General features: G+C 37.7%; 1 protein-coding gene across 1 annotated transcript in view; it reads left to right on the top strand.

Annotated features, from left to right (window-relative positions):
* Nucleotides 1-23,573, top strand: part of LOC145984305 (plasma membrane calcium-transporting ATPase 2-like) — a 621,336-nt gene that overhangs the window by 553,929 nt on the left and 43,834 nt on the right. The window contains 6 exon segments of the mRNA XM_083117961.1: nt 7,036-7,238; nt 9,789-9,895; nt 10,692-10,827; nt 14,239-14,480; nt 15,725-15,989; nt 20,073-20,252. Of these exon segments, the coding sequence (XP_082974087.1) occupies nt 7,036-7,238; nt 9,789-9,895; nt 10,692-10,827; nt 14,239-14,480; nt 15,725-15,989; nt 20,073-20,252 (1,133 nt within the window).

The following is a 23,573-nucleotide window of genomic DNA, read 5'->3' as shown; positions in this document are numbered from 1 at the left end:
ATGACCTAAAGCGGAACTGTGAATTACTGTGGGTCAAGGTTTCAATATCCAATGCAAATAATCTTCTCCTTGGTTCGTACTATAGACTGAATAAAAATTGTCCACTCTACCTTCTTGAAGAATGTCGAGATACGTTACTTGCAGCAATTGCCCTGGGGGACATTGCACTTTTCGGAGACTTCAACCTGTCTATTGAGTGGCAAGACTCTTGTCATGGAATCGCGAAGTGTGAAAATGACTTATGGTTCATTGAAACTTTCATTTCTGGTTTAAAGCTAAGGCAGCATAATTTATTCAACACCAGAAAGGACAGTAATCTAGATTATGTTGTGTCCACATTGAACAATATAAACATTACGCTGCGTAAGAACCTCCTCAGTTCTGACCACGATAGTCAAGACGTGTCCATTTCCATCCCCCCACCTACTAAAAGAGGTCATCGCCCCTCGATCCAGAAGAAGCGCCACCTGTGGAACCAAGCACCGTGGGAGGAGATAAGACGTACCCTCGACTGCTTCCCCTGGGCCGTTTTGGAAGATGGGACAGTCGACGATGCAGGTGAGCTATTTACAGCTGCCATTCATGCAACGGTGAACGACCTTGTCCCTTCGGAAAGAATAGCATCTCGCTGATTTCCAAGTTGGTTCGACTCAGAAGTACGCAATGTACTGGCTAACAAGAATCGAGCCTGGCAAGTTTGGAAGGACTTCCCGAGTGAACACACTTATAATACTTTCGCTGTTCTTTGACGGCACTCAAAGTACCTACTCTGAAACAAATACAAAGAATACATAAACAATATCAATGCAACAATCTAGGAAAATCCAAAGAACTTCTTAAGTCTAATAAACTTGAAGAAACAATAGCAGAATTCCTCTTGAAATTACACACGATAGTGAAAGTGCGAAAGGTGACCGAAGGGCGGAAATCTTAAATGCTTATTTCCACGGTAACTGCTGTCCACCTGCCCCCCTTGCAACATTGCCAAACGTAAGATCAGTCTGTTCTTCCTCTCTAACAAAGCTTGCCACTACATCCGATGAAGTGAAAAGTCTATTGTCGTCTCTCCCAGCTCACTGTGCCCTAGCGCTGGACAATATCAACACCATGTTCCTGAAGAAAACTGGAGAATCCCTTTCTTATCCCCTCTGCAGTCTTCTGAATGGATGTTTCTCGAAGGGTGTCTTTCCTCATGCTTGGAAGCAAGCTAACATCCCTCCCATTCACAAAAATGGCAACAAAAACCTTGCTTCTTCCTGTAGGCCAATCTCGTTACTCTCTCCTGTGGCCATCATTTGTGAAAAATAGTTAAAGACAGGCTATATAAATTTGTTTCTCCATACCTAAGCTCAAATCAACTTGGTTTTCTTCCTGGTAGTTCCTGTCTTGCCAACCTATCTGTTTTTCTCTCGCATGCTATGAAATTATTTCAAACAATTCGCAACTGGACATTATATATTTTGATCTGACCAAAGCTTTCGATTCTGTCAGTCATCGTCTTTTGATTCACAAATTATGCAATAGATTCAACATTCATGGTAACTTTCTTAACCTGCTCACAGATTACCTTAGCGATCGCCAACAATGTGTAGTCCTTCCAGGAACTCTATCTAACTTTCTTCCCGTCCTTTCTGGAGTACCACAGAGCAGTGTTCTAGGACCCCTCTTGTTCATATTATTCATCGATGACCTTACCGACCATCTCTCAGCCACCTGTAGTAATTACCTTCTTTTCGCAGATGACTGTAAGATTTTCAGAGAAATCTCCACTTCCGACGATACTAATCTTCTTCAGAATGACATGACAACAATGGTTTTTCCATGGTGCCTGACATGGAAACTTACATTAAATCATGAAAAATGTACTACTCTCACCATCTGTCTCAAAAAGAACCTGTTAAAGTCATCTTACTCCATCTTTGGCAATAACATCAAAGCAGTATCCTCTCATAAAGACCTAGGCATTGTTTTCGACCAAAAACTCACATTTGAAGAACATATTACAGGCACGACAAAAAAGGCTATGCATCTCTTAGGTTTACTGTATCGTTTCACCGAAATTAGTGACATCTCAGCCCTCACCTTGTACTTCAAATCATTCATTTCCCCAATAATAGAATACTGCTCTCCCGTCTGGTCCATGGCGTATCCCACTCAGCTCTCCAGAATCGATTCTGTTCTTAACTTTTTCTTTGCTGTAGTTCGTTACAGGGTTCCCTCATTATGTAATTTTTCAACACCACATCTCCTGCCCTTTCTAAACTTCAGTGCCGTTTACTGAATGATTTTAGGTATCTTTACAAAATTGTCAATGGCAAAATCCATTGCAACATGCTCCTCCAGGAATCCCACTTTTGAGTGCCTATGCGCACAACACTCAACATAAATCTATTTTACACAAAAAAGCCTAGACTGGAAATTCTAAACAGATCGCTCTTCCACAGACTTTCCACTCAATATAACAACCTCCCATCGAGTGCTGATGTATTTCCACAGAGTACGCCTTTCGGTCAACCATCAGAACATATGTTGCTAAATAATATTTAATTGTGCTATCTTGACTTATTTATATTAATATTTTGTCTTATTTTGTTATTTTTATTCTTTTATTTTTTGTTCATTTCATTGTTACTGATTTCAGTGTAAAATTGCTACGTGCTGTATCTGAAATTTTCTCAATAAATTAATACATTTCTCAAATGAATATTCTGATGTAGGTCAGTGACCATGAAACTTCTATCTAGTATGGTATTCGAAATATTTCGAGGTTGGAAGGTATTCCAGTACTTTCTTTTAAGCATAGGGATTTTATATATAGGATGCCTCCAGGTGCTGAAAATTTTGCAACCAGAGGGGAAAAATTCCCCCCTCCTCATTTGTCCTTGCATATTCCACCCTGCTTCTAGCTTCTATATATGAAAATAAATTTGCAACACACTTAGTTTCTCACGCTGCTGACAATAATCGAATCAATACTCTGCAAGTATTCTGGATTTTGCTTCTGGGTTAAAAACAACTGGGATAACAAAGATTTCCTAGGATATCTCTTGGGACACTGAGAGGGATATCTTGCTGAGAAACACAAAACTGGAAAGTGTGCTCACCTTAATCTTGAATCAAGGAGGAGAAATTCCATCGGTTGACATATTCCAAGAAATTTGGTTTAAACAAATGGGTAAAAGTTTTTATTAAGGAAGTATCAAGGAAGGATATTCTAGCTGTGTGTCTCGCCTTAAATAATGAATTTGAATAAAAATTGTTAACACCAGCTGAATGCAAATTAAAGAAATTTTAACTTCTCAATCTTCGTAACTTGTGTTTATTAATTTGTCATTTTTTTGGTAATAAAGTGGTTGGTGTCACGGAGGTAGGAGGGCAGGGTTTGGATGAGGTGTTGGATGTGAGAGTCTAGAAAGGCTGATATGCGTTCAGTGGGTGAATTGTAGCTGGACACAATGGGTCTCCCGGGGTGGTTCGGTTTGTGAATTTTCAGGAGGAGGTAGAAAGTCGGGGTGCGGGGGTTGTCAGGTATGAGTGAGGAGATTGTGGAGTTGGATAAGCCTTCAGGGGATCCTCAGGAGAGTACAAAATCACTGATTTTTTTTTAGGTGTGTGGTGGATGAATCGGAGAGTTGGTGGGAGGCTTCCGCCAAATTGTCAGAAGAATTCATGACTACTGTGGTGGACCCTTTGTCAGCGGGGAGGATTTTGATATCCAGGTTGTTGCGAAGAGATCAGAGGGCTTGGTTCTGGGCTGGGGTTTGATTGTGGTGTGAAGAGGAGTTTCGGAGGTATGAACTGTGGGAAACATTGTTGACAACAGAGGTGATGTATCTTTCGAGGGGGTGATTGTTGGAAAGGGGGGGGGGCAGAACTGGAGGAGACTGGGATGTATGTCTGAGGGATTGGCATTGGAGGGGGGATTCTTGGCCCAAAAATACATCCACCTAAGTTTGGGGGTGAAAGTTTGGTGGTCAAAAAATAGCCGGAAACTGTTTGGGGTGGAGGCTGGGGAGAAGGTGAGACCTTTAGAAAGGATGTCAATTTTGGTGGTGAGGTTGTGACGAGATGTTCAGGATGCAGGTGCAGTCAGTGGGTGAGTAATGTCAATATGGTGGGGGCATGTTTAGTCTGAGGACTGGTACTCTTCTGTTGTGTGGTGGGAGGGATAGGTGCGGTTGAGGATGGTAGGTAGGGGTGGGTCTGGAAGTAAGGGACATGTCGTTTTGGGTTGGTGTTGTGGTGAGAGGGGAATGGGTCATCCTGCATTCAGGGCTTGTCTGCAGAGAATGGATAGTTTTCCGATCTCTCAGCAACAACCCGGACATCAAAATCTTCCCTGTCGACAAATGGTCCACCACAAGTCAGAAGCCTATCCCCCAACTCTCTGATTCATCCACCTACAAGCCCACTACGGTTGATTCATCCACCACACACCTGAATAAAATCAGTGGTTTTGTCCTCTCCCAAGGCCTCCCTGAAGGCCTATCCAACTCCACAATCTCCTCGCTCATACCTGACAATCCCCGCACCGCCACTTTCTACCTTCTTCCCAAAATTCACAAACCAAACAATCCCGGGAGACCCATTGTGTTCAGCTACAATTCACCCACTGAACGCATATCAGCCTTTCTAGACTCTCACCTCCAACCCCTCGTCCAAGTGCTGCCCTCCCTACCTCCGTGACACCAACCACTTCCTTGACATCATCCACAACTTACCATCTCTACCACCAAACACCATCCTCACCACAGTTGATGTCACCAACATCCCCCATGCCCATCGCCTCTGTGCCATGGAATCATTCCTTAACAGCCGACTCCAACCCCAGCACCCACTTCCTGATACATCTAGCCAACCTTGTACTTACCTGCAACAACTTCTGCTTCGGAGACCAGCATTACCTGCAGAAACGTGGCACAGCTATGGGCACCCGAATGGCCCCCTATTAGGCAAGCCTGTTCATGGGCAGGCTGGAACAGGAATTCCTTGACTCCCAACAACTGAAACCACTCCTCTGGCTTACATTCATTGATGACATTTTCCTCCTCTGGACACATGGCGAACCCTCCCTCACTACATTCCTAAACCAACTGAACAACTTCACCACCCTCAAATTCACCTGGTTCCACTCCAAAGACCAAGTGATCTTCCTAGATGTGGACATCCACAGACCACTTGGAAACATCCATACATATCAAACCGACTAACCACCTCCAGTATCTCCATTATTCCAGCTCACACCCCTACCACACCAAAAAAGCCATCCCATTTTCCCTATACCTCAGAGGCCAACTCCTCAACTCATCCCCCTCATTCTGCCAAAACTACAACCTACGCCTGCACCAAGCCCTAACCAACCGTGGCTACCCCTCCACCCTCATCAACAAACAAATCACAAGAGCCACCTCCCATAACCATCCAAAAAACCCAAATCCAACCCTCCAGCTCTGATCACTCAATACCACCCCCACATTATGAAAATCAGACACCCTCCACTCCCTCCTTCCCATCCTGCACAGTGATCCTGACACCAGGAACATCTTTCGGGATAAACCTAGGGTCATCTTCCATCCCCCCCCAACCTCAAGAACATCTTGGTCCAAAACACTCCCACCCCTTCCACACCACTCCCCCAGCTCACAGGTGCAAGACCTGCCCCATACTCATCCCCTCCCCCACCCTCCTGATCCCCATGGCTCCAGGTGAGTTCATCCTTCACCCTAAGGCCACCTGCCACTCATCCAACCTCATTTACACCCTCATCTGCCAAATCTGCAGCAACTTGTACCTGGGCAAAACCTCCACCCCCTTGAACCTAAGGATCAATTGTTCCTCCTCCCAAAACTCAGATTTCACAATTGCCATCCACACCAAAAGCCATAACACCACCTTCAACAACTGTTGCCATGTGGCCATCACCCATCTTTTACCCCTCACTCTGACACTTCTTTCCGCAGGTGATGGGAAAGGGCCTATATATCAGGCATGCATGCCACTATATCCCCCGGACTCAACCTAGCCAACCAATAACCCTTTCCCCTCCTCCCCGAAACTACCCACCCACCACCCACCATGCAGTAAACACTGGTGAAAGTACATTTGTTAACTCTCAACTTTTTCTGGCAACACTGACTGTACAGACGCTATTGTCAATATTCTGTTCCCCTGCACTACATGACATTGTGATACTTCTTTCTTCTCTGATGATAATGTGGCAAATACCGCGAAATATATATATATATATATAATGGATAAAAGCAAGGAGGGCCAAAAGGGCTAAGTAAAAATCAAATAAGGTAAAAGGAAACACTCACCGGACAGTAGGAAAATTCAAAATTTTCGCTAATTTATAGCATCATCGGTGTGAGAAGAAACAGAAGACAGAAGACGGTTCCGTCAGGAACCTGACGGTCTTCAGGTTACTGTCCGGTGAGTGTTTCCTTTTACCTTATTTGATTTTTATATATATATATATATATATATATATATATATATATATATATTTTGCAGGAATAGGGTTAGAAATGGTGCCAGAAGGGCGGATAAATACAAATAATGAAGGAGACAGTAAACACTTACCACACGAATAGAAATAATTCAATATTTCGCGATCCGAGTCGCATTTTCAAGAAGGTAGATAAAAGATCGACGACACTCTACTCAAAGTGTCGTCGATCTTTTATCTACCCTCTTGAAAATGCGACTCAGATCGCGAAATATTGAATTATTTCTATTCGTGTGGTAAGTGTTTACTGTCTCCTTCATTATTTGTGTATATATATATATATATATATATATATATATATATATATATATATATATATATATATATATATATATATATATATATATATATATATATATATATATATATAATGACACACACACACACACAAACTTTCAAGTTGACTGTGTAATTCTAACTTTTCAGTATTTTTCAACTTAAGATATTAATGTTAGATGCATATGTATCTTGAAGGTAATTTGGAAAAATCTGTATCAATGAGCTACTTTAAACAATTTTCTTTTCAGGTTCCAGTATTGCTGTTCTGACTGTTGTTATTTTAGTAATTCAGTTTTGTGTGAACACCTTTGTTGTTCAAAACAATGTGTGGAAGAGTACCTATGCGAATGAACTTGTGAGGCATTTAATTATTGGTGTGACTGTATTGGTTGTTGCAGTTCCAGAAGGGCTTCCATTAGCTGTTACTCTATCTCTTGCATATTCAGTTAAGGTGAGTATACCATTATGGAAATCTAAATGTGCACGTACGAGGTATGTTAGAAAAGTAATGAGACTGATTTTCTGTAAACGATGAATTTTATTCTATTTACAAATCAAGGTTATCCCCTTCAAAATAGTTCCCAGGCAGCTACACACCGATGGAGGCATTGTTTCCATTGTTCGTAGCAGTGCTGGAAGGCTTCTGCTAGAATACCTTTCAGCTAGTCGGTTACACTCTTCTGGATATTATCCAAAGTATCAAAACTGCGCCCTTTCAAGTGGTTTTTGAGCAAGGGGAATAAAAAAAAAAAAGTCGCATGGACTGAGATCCGGTGAATAGGGGGCTGAGGAACCACAGGAATGTTTTGTTTTTTTTGCCAAAAATTCATTGATGGAGACTGCCGTGTGACATGGTGCATTGTCGTGGTGCAGCATCCATGATTCATCACCTCTCTCAAGGTGGTTAAAATTTGATGGACGTGCCAGGGGTCCCGAGTTTGAATCCTGGCCTGGGCATGGATATTTGTGAGTGTCTATTCATCAATTTCATCATATCATCACTCATCCCCATCTTCGCAAATTAGCCAAAGTGGCACAAAAAGTGAAGTAAAACAAAGCAAATGAAAAAAAAATTGATGGACAGTAAACATGTTCAAATTTAACTCACCGCTGATCATTCTCACCGTCAATCGACGATCTGACATCTCGAGAGACTTCACTCTTTCCACATTGTCATTTGTTTTTGAGGTTGAAGGTCTTCCTGCACGAGGTTGGTCTTCCAATTGTTCTTGGCCTTCTAAAAAGGACTTGTGCCATCTGAACACTTGTACCCTGGATAGTGCATGTATCCATAAGCCCTTTGTAAGTTTTCATAAGTCACAATAGTGGATTTGCCAAGCTTTACCCAAAATTTGATGACACAACGTTGCTCAAACTTTTGCCAGTCCATTTTCGTAACGCACCTCACAAACACAACTTCACTTCAGATGCTCTCAACAATCGTGTAGCAACTGTAGCAAGTTGAAACTTGTACTGAGTCAACGGCAAACGTTAACCTAACAGTCGTGTGAAGGTGGAGGCAGCAGCATTGCCGGTTTGTGCACAGTGTTGCCAGTCTCATTACTTTTCTATCAGCCCTCATAATATACAATATAGGCACAAGGTGCTATTTCTTGTCAAATTATTTTTTTCTCCATTGAACTGAATTCTTTGTATTTATTTACTAAATGGAATCTCGATAACTGCAACTATGGCAAATTATTGTACACTGAAATATTCTATTGGTTTCATGCAAGCCATAGTAGTTGAAAGTTCTTTCCTGGGTACCAAGCAGCTCCAGGCTAGATCTGGTGATAACCTAGACTTTTTTTGTTGACCTAGCATTTAAGGAACTACATGAAAATCTTCTGTTTAGGCTCTAGTCTAGAAAATGCAACAGTTCTTTAATTCAAAGACATTTTTGCAATAGTATTTTGTTATTTGGTTTTGTGCATAATCTGAAAAGAATTAAGAAAATTGTTGTACATACTCTATTCAATGTTGATGTTATTTTGTTTATTCGTTACTATGGTGACTAGAAATTGGTTAATAAACTCGTGTGTTAAGTGACATTTGTCAAGTTATTTGATTTAATTATTGCAACAAACTGCTCCACACTGGGGACAGTTGCAAAAACCCAGACAAGAACAACAGTAGGACTTTATATGCTAACCTCCCAACACGTGATTAGAAGCTAATTAACAGGTCATGGCTTGCAAAGGGTGGTTGTTTCATGAAGTAGTTCTGTCAGAATTCAGTACAAGACAGCTTGCCAGAAAGTAGAATGAATAAGCGAATACAGTGTACAAACACACACACCCATAATGAGGGGTCCTGGGTTCTAGACAGTGGAGGCACATTGTGCAGTGATTTCTATCTCACTTTAAACTGTCCTAATTAGCCTCTGAGTATAAAGTGAAGTAAAAGCAACAACAAACACTCAAGTGCATTGCATATCATTTGTGCTGTCAAATTAAATCCATATATCTGCAGCCAGTACTAATCATGTTAAGTCATTTAGATATAGTGATCAAAAGTACTAACCTCATGCTTCAAATTTTCTTCAGTTTCATTGAACATGCAACATGCCTTTTGAAAGGATGTGAATAAGTTGAACAGTAGGATTTCATGATAAAATATTGTATGTATAGTTTTATAAAAATGTATGTAAAAGAGGTAAAGTTATGTGGAGGTAGAGCATCAAACATTGTCGATCTTGGCCATATTAAAGATGTGATCACCACCACACTCTGACCACCATTACTTCCCCCGGGGGGTTTATTGATTTGGAGGTTGGGTGAGCCCCAGGGACATGGTTCAAAAAAATTTCCTCCTGAGATTGCCTATCCCCAGGATCTGAGCCTGTCTGTCTCATGTGGCAGTCAGATGCTCCACTGACTGGACCACTGTTATAGAAGTATATATTTTTTGAAAATTGTTGTTTAATATAATGTAATGGTATTTCATTAGCCTTACAAAAATGAAATATGTACTTTTCTAATATTCAATTATTTCATTCCAGAAAATGATGAAAGATAACAATTTAGTGAGACATTTAGATGCTTGTGAAACAATGGGAAATGCCACTGCCATCTGCTCTGATAAAACTGGAACTCTCACAACTAACAGGTAGATGTAATAGTATTTAATTTCTCAAGAAAGAAAATGAGTGTTTTAAATGTTTGCTGACAAATATGATTGTTGTTAAGTATGCATTTGCACATTTTTTTTTTCTTTTGTTTAGGTATCATTGTATATTTAAGTTATAATACAGTGTGGTGGTGGGGAGATGTATATTTATTACTTAATTTCCAGAATTCTTTCATTAATCATACCATGTAACCCTCGAGATGAAGAAATTATAATAGTACATTTGGAAGTTAATTTCTTGTTACGGACTGCCAAATTATTTGCACAATTGGTGTCAAATTAATTTTTTGAACATTTGAATTTTTCAACACTTGATTTTGTATTATTTAACAAATTTGAAATTGCTGACTTCAAATATTTCATACGATCTCAATTTTCTGGTACAACCTACCTCTCTTCCAACATCCTCAATATGTTTTATCTGGGCTACTCATCTTGTGTCTTGAGGGTTGAAGAGGACGAATAAATATAGTTGAAAGAATTAATGTTTATAAATATTATGACATTTCCAGTCAGTTGAAAGTTGAAAGAATTAATGTTTATAAATATTATGACATTTCCAGTCAGTGTGTACTTTTTCTCTCTCATATAGTACAAGCATATTACTGTCACTCTTATTCCAATTTTCTCAATGTAACATTAATGTTAGAGTTTATTGTTCTGTTAGTTTATTATTTTGTAAGGCCAAGGGAATGATGGATGATGTTGCAAACCTTTTTATGCAGTAATGAACATTCATTCATTATGTAATTCTCATACTTGTCATTCCTTTTAGAATGACAGTTGTACAGTCTTACATTTCCGGCAAGCACCACAAGTCTACCCCAAAATATTCAGATATTCCAGCTCATGTTGGAGAATTGTTAATCGAGGCGATAGCAATCAACTCTGCGTACACATCACGTGTAATGGTAAGTATTGCAGCATGTCTTACCACTAGTTGACATTGCTTTAATATGAAATAGATGCCCAAATTACAGTCCATCCGAGTAGTCTGTGACGCAATGCCATGCACAATGATACAGAAGGGGAGAAAGCGAGTGAGCAGAGTGAAGCATTGTGTACTGCTGCAAACTGTTGGTAGCTGCATTTGCATTGCCTCCTCCATGCAATCCCTTTCCCTCTCACTTGTTCATTGGTCAAGCTATGCAGAGTACTTGTTTCCATTTGCTTGCTCCACATACTCCTGGGACAGAGTATAAGTATTGTTGTATTATCTTAAGCTAACATTTTTTTTAAGCACATGAGACTTATAATCAGTTAATAATGACAGGTCTGTAAATTTGCAGATAAATTTATGATTCGATATTTCCATAAATAGTCTGAGATTTACTTTTGTAATTGTTAGTTCCCATTAAAAATACAAAGTCAGAATTCAAGAACACTTTTTTATGTGTTTCTAAGTCTTTAGATCCTTTTTTCTAAGACAGAACCCATTAGCACAATCTGGTGACTTGGTATTTATTGTGGAGGTGAATAAATTGTTCATTGTGTATTCCACATTGCTAATTTGATAGCTTTTTCTGATTAATATGAGAATATGGCATTTGGGATAGAGATGGTAGTGCATCACTTCTTTGTTTGTTCCCGGGCAGCGATAGTTCCATTTCTCCCGTCTGATGGCACTGGTGTATGTTTCCTGGCTTGTCATCTGCAGTGCTTTCTTTGTTTTGGTTTCTGTCATCTGGTATCATTGGTAGGTGGTAATTGGGGGGTTGGGCCATTCTGTGGGTGGGTGGGAGGGGCTTGAGAAGTGGAACTGGATTTTTTCTTTTTGTGGTCTGGGATTTTTTTGAGAATGGAATGCCTGGTTGGGTGTCTCTCTTCATTGTCTAGGTTCAGTGCTGGTTTTTGTTGGATGATTGAATGAGTTTCTTTGATGGGGTTTTCTATGAGGGAGCCGGTTGGGAGAAGTATGGATGTGGTAGAGATGGAGTGGTTTAGTGGTATGGAGGTGTTGCGAAAGGCCTGATCCTGGTGTCTTTTTTGGCATCTTTTAAGTGTTCCTTGATCTATTCTTAAACAGTGTGGATGGTTCTGCCAATGTAGTTGTTGTGGCATTGTAGACACCAGGGAATGCGAGTTTCGGTAGGTAGTATCTTTTGAAGTTTGGTAGGGCTATTCCAATTTGGGATACAGGTTTCTGTGCCAGTCTAATGTTAACCTTTTGCCGCCCAAGCGTCTCGAACGAGATACCCAAAAGTAACCCTCACGGAACCATTTTTTTTTTTAAAAAAAGTATTTTCAGGGGATTTCCCCCCTTTCCCCCTCCATATATACGCCGAATGTGCATAAATTATATATCGTCTAAATCTGTGATTCATTCTGCGTACAACGGTATATTTTCATATCTCTAGGACATTTAGTTTCTGAGCTATAGTCATTTCAAGGTACCGCTGCATTTTGAAGCTTGAATCAGTGGCGTGGGCGTCCATTCGTTTTGGGGGTACAACTCAAGTTACATTGGTCATATGATAATAATGCAAATATTTTTCTGTTTCTTACATGTCCGCGATCATTTCCATGTGCATGTCGAAACTGTCATGTACTTTTTTCTTGGGGAGAGGGTGGGGAACCAATTTTTTTTTTCCGACATTTTGGAAATTTGAGAGTTAGCCCCCTCCCCCCGCCACATATATGCCGAATTTGCAAAAATTTCATATAGTCTGAATCTCTGGTTCATTCCGCGTACAACGGTATATCACTCACCTCTCTAGGGCAATTAGCCTGCGATCTACACTCATTTAATTGAAACTCTGCATTTTGCTCAAAATCGGCTCGGGACAATAGAGGCTTACATGAAAAACTAAATATGCTGACCAAGGCAGTAATTTATTTTATTATAAAACATAAACTAACGTAACGTTTCAACCTTCTAGCAAGGTCTTCTTCAGACTCTGTATCAAGTACAAAGGCCTGGGGCGGCAAAAGGTTAAAGGGGTTGAAGACCATGAATAATTTGCCTGACATGGTGGGGTGGTACGGGAATGCAATCCATTTGGGTTTGTGTTCTTGGTCTGGGTTATCTATATGCTGTGGGCATTGAAACTGGGAACATTACCAGTCTGATATATTATCAGCCTTTAACTAAGTGCAAAATTCTCCATTTCATTATTGTTACATATACAGGATGTCTATAAAGTCACTTAACATTTACACAAACTATATTTCAATAAGGTGAAGCACAGTGAATTGTACATTTGGTGGGAACATGAATCAGTACGTTTGAACATAGTAGCCTTGAAAAACTAAATATGCTGACCAAGGCAGTAATTTATTTTATTATAAAACATAAAGTAAACGTAACGTTTCAACCTTCTAGAAAGGTCTTCTTCAGACTCTGCACCAAGTACAAATGTAACAAGGTACAAAAACAGGACGATATATATTCGCAGACGTTACAAACATTATATGGTCCTGTTTTTGTACCTTGTTACATTTGTACTTGGTGCAGAGTCGGAAGAAGACCTTGCTAGAAGGTTGAAACGTTACATTTAGTTTGTTTTATAATAAAATAAATTACTGCCTTGGTCAGCATATTCAGTTTTTCATATCATGGAATCAAGGCTTAATGGTGTTATAATAGTAGCCTTGTAAAACTTACACACACTAACAACTACAGAAAAACTCAAACTGAAAGAAAATCAGTAAATTTCAACATGATGGCCTTGTAACTCTACACATGTGTCCCAGCACTGTTGTGTAGCTTGAAACACTCGTTCAAGCATAGCTGGCATTATCTCTGATGCAGCCATGTAGATGCATTGTTTTAACTGTTCCATACTGGTTATTTTGATCTGATACACGCGAGACTTAATGAAAAAATGACACAAAAAGTCCATTGGGGTCAAGTCGGGTGACCGGGGAGCACAAGGTCTTGGTGCTGCACAATCGATCCACTTTCTTGAAAAAGTGTTATTTAAGAAGTCCCAGACACTGCGAGCAAAATGGGGTGGTGCACCATCTTCTTGGTGCGCCACGTTCATACATCCTTCCACTCAACCGACCACATACAATGGCTATTCTCTCTTCTATAGAGTACATTTTATCAGATCACCTGGAAAAAAGATAAGATTTGTCATTAGATCATTGAAATCTTAAGTGACTTTATCGACATACAAGGGCATGATTCATAAAGTGTCTTGGTTTTGTAAAGTAAATGTACAAATTCACTGTTTCTTTTTCTAATGGGACACCCATTGCAATCATCTGGTTATATGCATGAATTATAATAAATATGTCAGCTTTCTTTAAAAAGTCTGTTATGTGATTTTCTTTGGCTTTATTAAAGTATTATCACTAACTGTATATCATTTTTCCAGCCACCAGATGAACCAGGAGACAACCCAAAGCAAGTTGGAAACAAGACTGAGTGTTCATTGTTAGGCTTTGTTCTGGACCTCAATAAAAATTACCAGACAATTCGTGATGATACACCAGAAGAAGTTTTTACTCGTGTATATACTTTCAACTCTGTTAGGAAATCAATGAGTACAGTGGTACCACGTGAAGGTGGGGGTTACAGACTTTTTTCAAAAGGAGCCTCGGAGATGGTTTTGAAAAAGTAAGTAGTGGCTATTTGTGATTTTTTTAGTTTGGAGTACTTGTTATAATTTGTCAGTACTTTTCAATTAGTATCATTTAAATTGTGGTTTGATTTTTAGTAGGAGTACAAAATCTTGTACAGTCACGGATACATCTAGGATGCAACAATTCTACTGAAAGTCGATGGGAACGTTAACCACCCAGAAGTTTCCACGAGAGAAAATTTAGCCAATTTTATACATCTGGCCAGAAAATATTGATGTTCAAATGTGAAACAGTTAATTAAGCTTAAACTATTTGAAAATTGTGTATTTGCATGTATTTGTATTTGTGCACCTTAATGACTTCGTTGATGCATAATATTTGTCGGCAGCCAGATCTTACTTCAATATTCTGCTATAGAAATTAATAATAAAATAAACTATAGTATGTATCTGTTTGTGGTATAATTTGACATAGATTTTATGAATTTCCTAAATTTTGGTGTGTGAATATGTTTTAATGTTGATGCAACATTCATTTTAATACGATAGTGCATACACGAAGGGGCTATTCACCTCTTCTGGCTCACACAGGAATTGAAATCTTCTGTTCTGATAACCTACCTCAAACTTTACCACAAGGAGTGCTTGAAATGGGAAATGTTAGCTGGAGGGATGTTTGGGGAGGCGGGGGGGGTGGGGGGAATTACTCCTATGGTTTAACGTGGTGACAATGAGACAGTTGGGGGGCATGGTTCGTGTAAATTGTACTAGCTGGGGGATATCATCCCCATGCAACCCACCCCCCTCACTTCAAGCAGTGACCACAAGTACTCTCTTAGTCTTATGACTGCATGCACATATCGAAAATTGCTATTGCCTTGCACTACCTCCAGTACTTCTGAATAGTAATACTAGGTTCAAACCATGTTTGAGGTATAAATTTTGCTGGCCCCCTTGACAGTGATCAGTAAAGCATGGTGTGAATCCACCAGTCCTAAAATTAAATTCTACATAAGGCATGGACAATTCACGGTGTCTGTTTTTCTGTTTCATCAATTCACCATTCCACATTATCTTAACCTAGAGAAGTAGGAAAGCAACATAATCAAATATGCAAATAGAATGTATGATTTTTCCACTTTTTGTTCATTTGTTAATACCTAGTTCAAAATATTGACATTTTCAATGTTTTTGTTTTTTTTCCACTTTTGAAGGTGATAATAATATAACATTGTCATTTGAGTTTTATCTGAACTTACATAAATAATTTTTCTTTCAGATGCTCATTCATTTATGGTCGGGATGGTGGTTTAGAAACATTTACGAAAGATATGCAAGATCGATTAGTGCGTGACATAATTGAACCTATGGCGTGTGATGGTCTAAGAACAATTTCTGTAGCATACCGTGATTTTGTGCCTGGAAAAGCAGAGATCAATCAAGTGCATATAGAAACAGAACCCAATTGGGAGGACGAGGAAAATATTGTGACTAATCTTACTTGTTTATGTGTTGTTGGGATTGAGGATCCTGTTCGGCCTGAGGTACATAGACTTTTGATATTTCAAATAGTTAATAAGGTGGAACCATAAGTTTCACTTTTAACATGTGTGTCATGAGTAGTTGACCATGTTTGTTCATGCATGCACATGCACTAACTTTGTATTCATTTAACCATTAAAGTGTCACTCACACCTATTAAATTAGGTTAAATTAGTTTGTTAAAGCAACTGAATTGACAAATGTTTATACCAGTTGATAATAACTTGGCAGAGACTCTTGGTCAAATCTGAACACAGTACCATGTGTTATACATCAATCTCAAGTTGTACATTATTAATGTACGTTAATATCCATTCTTGCCTTTTTTTAAAAAAATTTCGAAAGTGTCTGGACTATACAGTTAGAACTTGAGGAACAAAACTTGTAGAAATTGTAGGTCATCATTTGAGGGGTTGCGAATATTAAGGGCAAACTCGACAAAGGTTGATTTCCTTTTTATTGTTGTATCATATGCATTGAAGACTGAAGGAACTCTTGCAATGTCTGACAGGAGTGTGTGTCTCCTCTAATACTATGAAATTTGCTTAGAATAGGACAGATGTTTGGAAAACTGCACATTTCCTCAACTTCCATTTTGGGATTTGCCCCTAACATCCACAATGCTTCATTTTATTTTATATAAATTTATTTGCCAGAGAATTCCAAATACAGCTTTGGCCATTTTACATTGGAATGTAATAACAATGGAAATAACAAAAAATAACAGTGGAAGTAACAATAAAGAATAATTACATAAAATAAAATACATACATACGTATGAGATAAAGTGGATTACATGTTGTTACACAGTAGCTTTCTAAAACGTGACTGGTTTTCAAAAATATCAACTTGGTTTGGTAAATTGTTGTATTGGCCAGGTAGTCTGTAGAAGAGAGAACACTGTATTAGGCTTAATCTGGGTTTCTGATATGTGAAAAGCTGAGTGCTCTTTGTGGTGCGGAACGGTACTCGAAAGTGAATTTCTTGAAGGCCATCACTTCTTATGTTGGTTATTTTATGGAGGAAAATATAGTCTGCAAGTATGTGTATCATGAGGGGTATGGATATTAAGCATTTTCAGAAGGATGGACTTTGTGGATGGAATTCGGTGATGAAAAATTGCCAGGAAGAAATTTAGAACAGAATTTAGTCTATCTAATTTTGAGGGGCATGCCATAGACCAGATCGGAGAACAGTATTCAAGTTTTGGTGAAACGAAAGATTTGTAAAAAGTGCCGAGAGCAGACAGGTTGTTTATTTCAGTAAAACGATAGAGGAGACCCAGCATATTCATGGAACTCTTAGTGACTGCAGAGATGTGGTCAGAAAAGGAGAGTTTTTCATCAAATATGACGCCTAAATCCTTTTGTGCGGCAACCCTTTGAACGCAATTATTTTCTATGAAATATTGCGTATTAAATGTATTTTTCTTTAAGGAGAAAGTCATGGTCCTTCATTTCTGAGGATTAAGTTTCAGGTTCCATATTTCACACCACTTTATTAGGGAATCTAAGATCTTTTGGAAAAGCGCCATGTCATTTAAATTTGATATTTTACTGTATATTTTGCAATCATCAGCAAACAAAAGAAGGTTTTTACAAGAGTCAGAAAGATATTCTGGAAGATCATCAAGGTAGAGGACGAAGAGAAGAGGTCCAAGAACACTGCCTTGGGGTACACCAGAAGATACACCTCGATAAGAAGAATAGGTTCCGGAAAGTACAACCTTTTGTTGTCTCTTTCGGAGTTAGTGTTTGAGCAGAGAGAGAAATTTCCCATGAATATTAAAACTATGAGATAATTTATGTAGGAGGTAGTTGTGGTTTATAGAGTCGAAGGCTTTGGAGAAATCAAGATATAGGCGATAGAAAGTGGTGACAAATTGCCTTTAAAATATGGGGAGTGGTTTGGGAGAGAATTAAAAGTAGAAAAGTTGTCAACCTTTTGACCACGTTTAGCAGGGCAAAAATCCCTCTGCCCATCAGATTGCCCACTCGAACAAATTCAAGGCGTAAGTGTTTAGGAAAATATGAGAGATACAATAAAAGAAAGTATATGATTTTCTTGACTCTTGTGAAATTTTTCTTATGAATACTGTTGTTACTAGAAAGTGTCACAAATTATCATATAAAAAGTTTCACATATTCGCTGTTTTTGGATTTACATTAGTTTACTGAGTAAGAAAATAGGAAAACCGTTAGAATATATGTTGATGAATAATACCTGTCAAATTAGAATATATGTTGATGAATAATACCTGTCAAATTTATCTCTTATTTAAAACTTTAAACATGATTCAGTTAATACTTCTGTGACTATAGAAGTGTGGCATGTGTCTTGTATCGAAAGAAGAGACAAAGTATTTATTTTTGTAAAGGACGTTAATAGTGGCAAATAAAGGAGAGCAGTTGAAATTTGTGCAACTGTAAATGCCGAATTTTGGCGTAACTTGCTTTCCGAATCTAAAACTATAAAATTACATCAGAATTTTTTTAAGCAGTAGCAGATCTTTGAGGGGTCAAGACAGGCACATAGTCAGGGGAAGTGATAATGGGGCTGACGCTTCCCCCTGAAATCCTACAAATATCTAATTTAAAAAGTGTATGGTGGTACAGTACAGTCAGGGAAGACTAAATTAGCTGGAAAAGTCTATTCCAAATGCCAGAGGGGAAGCAGGTACAAGCACCAGTCAAACTACACTGTGATATTACGTTTACATAGATTTGCTTCTTTTTATTTTCATTCTGAACCTTTACATAATTTGAAACAGATCTCTACTTACTTCATTGATGATTCCACAGCAAACTATTTTCACGGAACCCAAATTGTCATTGCTCCTACAGACCTCCAGGTACTAGACCGGAAATGTGAGCCTTTATATATGGGTCAACTTTAAGCCAAAAAAATTGTAGAAAGGGGGATACTATTATGGCGGTGACCACACCTTCATATTTCTACTTGTAAAACTATTTTGAAGATTGTGAGTCATTCCACCACACAAGATTGTAATTTTTAAGTTTACTAAGAAGTGTATAACTCTACATATTACACTCCACAAGCGAGTACAAATAATTTCTTCACAAAAATGAAAACTTAACAAGATCTAATGTGCATCTCCACCATTTTTCTAGCCCCAGGACTATGTACGACTTCAGACAAAAGTTCATCCATTTCAGTCTGTAATTAGAGGCTGTGATTTCTGCCGTCACCCCTATTTTGACACTGAACAAGTCTAGTTGGCGCATGCACACTTCTGTCCATGGTTTCAGCTAAGGCAGCCGGACTTTAAAAGGCAGAAAGGGATTGGGTTTTCCTTCTGTCCAATCAATACAAATAACTCTAAAATGAAAATTCCACAGCACAACAGCCCATTGAGGTCAAGGCCTGCCAAATAGCTTTTCCATTGGGTTGTGCATGTCTAGTATTGTTTTCTGGTTTTTCAGACTAAATACAGTGCTGTCGCTTTCAAGTAGTTCCCCAGTTATCCTCATCATGCTGGGTAAACACTGAACTTTTGGAGCTCCTGCTGCAGATTGAACCCAGGACTGCTTATGTCGAAGGCAAGAGTACATCTGATTATATGGAGCTCTACAAACAACTCAGAATTGTTACCCACTTTCAGATGGAGAGGGAGATGAACAAACAATAAGCATAATACATCAAGAATTAAAACCTCAACCTAATGGAACCAGAACACTTTTAAGTTCATACGTAAATTACAGTATATGTCCAAGTGTATTTTATGTGTTATTTTCTTTCAAAACAACTGGCAGTATTCTAGAGACTTTCACTCCATTCCACATGTGCAGTTAGAAGCTTTATACTTGTGTAAGCCATTTACCCTAATTTTCTACATTTCAGAAAAATGTGCATAGAATATAATATATAGTATATTGTGGTTTTTTCATTTATTGTAATAAAGGTTTCTAAGGTAGGAAGATCATGACCAGTACCATTTTAATGTGACATCTTTATAGCAGAAATACTTTTTAGTTATAAATCTCTTCACTATGCAGTACAGTGGTCTTTTATGTTGATGTAAGATAGCACTTGAGAAGTAACAATTTTTCTTATACTACTTGCAGGTTCCTGAAGCTATTAGAAAGTGCCAAAGAGCTGGAATTACAGTTCGAATGGTTACTGGTGATAATATTAATACAGCACGCTCCATTGCTTCAAAATGTGGTATTCTAAAACCAGGAGATGATTTTCTTATATTGGAAGGGAAAGAATTCAATAGAAGGATACGTGATGCTAATGGAGAAGTAAGAGTTAGACTAAGTCACCTCATGGCAGGGTAGTAAAGCATAATCTAAAAATACATGAGATTATATATGTGTTAATGCCAAGAGTGCTTGCAGGCACTGCTTCAAGTATAGAATTTGTTTGGTCATGAAGATTAATTGAAAAGTCAGTTGCAAATACTGTCATTCAATGAAAGCAAATTAAACACATGACAAGAAAATCATGTGCTGTAAATGGCAAGGTTCAGAATTATTTAGCTGATGTTTTTATCTGGAGAGAAAGTTTTGTCATACTTGAGATTTTGATATCAAAGCTGTAAGTTTGAAGTGCACAAGATACTAAACAGTAGCAGGAATTCACATACTCTTGCCAGGGTTGGAAAAAGTGTGGTAGCACAGTAGCACTGCTGCCAAGAGGCTAGTGTCTAACTGGAAACAGTGAAAAATTATTTTAAAAACAAATAGTTTGGAGGCATGTATGTGAAATTAATGTTAAATTCATTGTAGATGTTTAAATTTGCATAAAGAGTAAGGCAAGTGGGTGGAAGGTGGTATGTAAATAGATTCCCGATTGTCGTAACGGTCCAGTTCTCCCCAGTATTCAGATCACTGTGATTTTTTATTGAGAGCTATTTTGTTTGTTGGTATTAAAATTGAGATACTCGCATATTGACCACTGATCTCTTTCCTCAAAGCATTTGGCCACCAGGCAGAATGCTCCGAGCTCTACACTCTATTCAGCCCTTGTATCGGCAAGACTTTCTAGTGCATTGGTGGCAAAATGTTTCTGCTTTTATGTAATATTCAACAAAATTTTCAACAGGAGCTCGTTTCAGAAGTTTTACGTCAGACAAAAACCAGGTGCTTACATGTTCAACATTGGAGTTTACATTTTATCCAGGAATCATTTTCATTAGTAATGAAGTTCATCATGCATTCTTCTGATTGATACTATACTTTGAAGTACTGATGCTCCTTGTTGAATTAAGAAATTGAGACTGTGGTCATCACTTTGAATGATACACAATACCAAGGCATGAAAGTTTGGAAGTTTTGTTGTCTGAATGAATTAGTCAACAATGCACGTAGATGCTACACCATTTGCTCAAGGCATAAAATGTCACACTTCACTGCTAGGAAAGATTAAAATTTCCATATCTACCATCTGTTCTTGATTCAATGGAAATATAAATGGGAAGTTAATCAGTAATGAAGGATACTGCTAACATTGTGACATTTTTTACTGTAGAAGTTAAAAATGATGTATCATGGGAATCAGTGGATCAGATGTGAAATTGAGAAACTTGTGAAACTTTTCAAGAAAGGAAAAGTTTAAATGTGGAATATTGCCTATACACAAAATGGCTTATACATAATTGAAACATACAATCCATGCATATTGGACAATATTTTTTTTAAATTCAGTATTTCTGCTTAAAAATTGTACTAAAGATATTAATCTAACAATGGAAAAAAATTAACATTGAACAAATATAAATAAAAGGAAATGTAAAAATGGGATTCATATATATTCCTTTCTTGCATTCAGTTGAAATTTGATGTTCACAGCTGTGTTTCATTTTTCTCAAATGCACAGCAAACTAATAGTGAAAACAAGCATAGCACAATGAAATATAGTTATACTTAATGTATCCAAACTTGACTTCAACTTGCACTATTCATGATACATACTTATTTTTCTGAAAAAAAGTCATTAAAGGAACAAGAAGTTACAGTGACATGAAATTTTGATCACTGCAGTTATGTGGATAATGAGCATATATAAATAATGAATGAATGATTAAAAAATAAATTAAGTCAAAATCTTGTTTAGACATGTATATTCAATCATGGGGGAGGGGGTTTATCAGCAGAAGTATCATAACATTTGAAGAAACTATTCCACACGTTCTTTTAAATCCTTGACACAATTAAATTTTTTATGTCTAGTGGTTGTTATTTATGCATAATTAAAAAGATCTTTAAAACCATAGATTTTCATTGTGAAAGGTGATGAAAAAGAAAAAATCACAAATATTGTGAATATTTCCATTTTTGGAAGCATGCAAGATTGTAAATGCAAGGCACATCTATGAACTATATGCTTGCCAAGCCTCACCAAGTATCACAATTTCTTTAATCATTACCAGCTTATTGAAATGGGCCAAAATCTGTGATTATGTAGTTAAATGCCTGGTAGATGAACCCAAGAAAAAGCAGGCATATAACAAAATAGGAAGAAAAGAGGCAGTTAAATTTGTATTTGAAAAAGTTAAAATGACAGCAAAGTTTATCAATGAAGATTAGTCGCAAAATTAAATCACAAATACATGTAAAACCTGGGAAAACTATCTACCATATAATATAGTAACTATCACATTACAGTGCAGTTGCATTCATAAGTGAAAAATAAATTTCTGAGAAAGTTATCATCTACAAGGAACATACATCTAATACTTGAGAAAATTTCTGACAATTATCAATGATCATTCAGGCAACTGTTAATTGTGGGATGTAGTATAAAACATGCTCAAAATATATAGGATTTCATACTTGATTACATGTGAGAATATATATTTAGTTCACTTACTAATGGCTACTGCAGTACTGAAAGTAAACCTTTTCTAAATAATAGCTAAAAGAGCTATTTTGAAACAAGAAACTTATTTTGTTAACATTTGTAGAAGGTTATATAAAATTGTGTACACACAACCAGATATTTGTGAAATTGATGTGCAAGTCTAGTCTTCTGAAGTTGGCAGTATTCATTCATATCCTACAAAAATACTTTACGATAAAAACAAATATACAACTTCAAGTATGCGTCAGCATGTCTGAGAGATAAACCTTTACAAGATCTCCATATATGTTAATGAACCAAGGATAAATTAAAAACTAAAGGAAATGGCTAATTTGAAAAAAAAAAAATCACAAATGAAATATATTATGTGCCATTGTTGCACATTTAGCCCTGGCAATTATTCAAAGAACTTAAATAGAAAAACAGTTGCTTTTCTAAAATGAACATCATGTATGAAGAAGACTAATTGCAGGAAATAAAGAAAGTCTGTGTTAGGAGGAAATGTGGTGCATATCAAAATGGACATTTAATGAAGTAACACCTGTAATTAATTATTCATGCAGCTGAAAATTTGCCTTTGAAACTATGAAAACAAATAATGTAAATAATATACTGGAAGGCTTGGATGTAATCTGTTAGCTGGTGAGTAAAGCTTTATGCCTAGTACATTACACTTAGATGTTTATTATAAGTTACATTGTAGTGTGTGATATTTTGGAGACTGGGGTGTACAAATCGGGTGTTCAAGGCAGTCCAGTGAA

Source organism: Lepisma saccharinum, chromosome 2 (assembly GCF_977018435.1).
Source record: "Lepisma saccharinum chromosome 2, izLepSacc3.1, whole genome shotgun sequence".
In the NCBI taxonomy this organism is placed as follows: domain Eukaryota; kingdom Metazoa; phylum Arthropoda; class Insecta; order Zygentoma; family Lepismatidae; genus Lepisma; species Lepisma saccharinum.
Note: the sequence above shows the minus strand (reverse complement) of the source record. Positions and strands in the feature narration are given on the sequence as shown.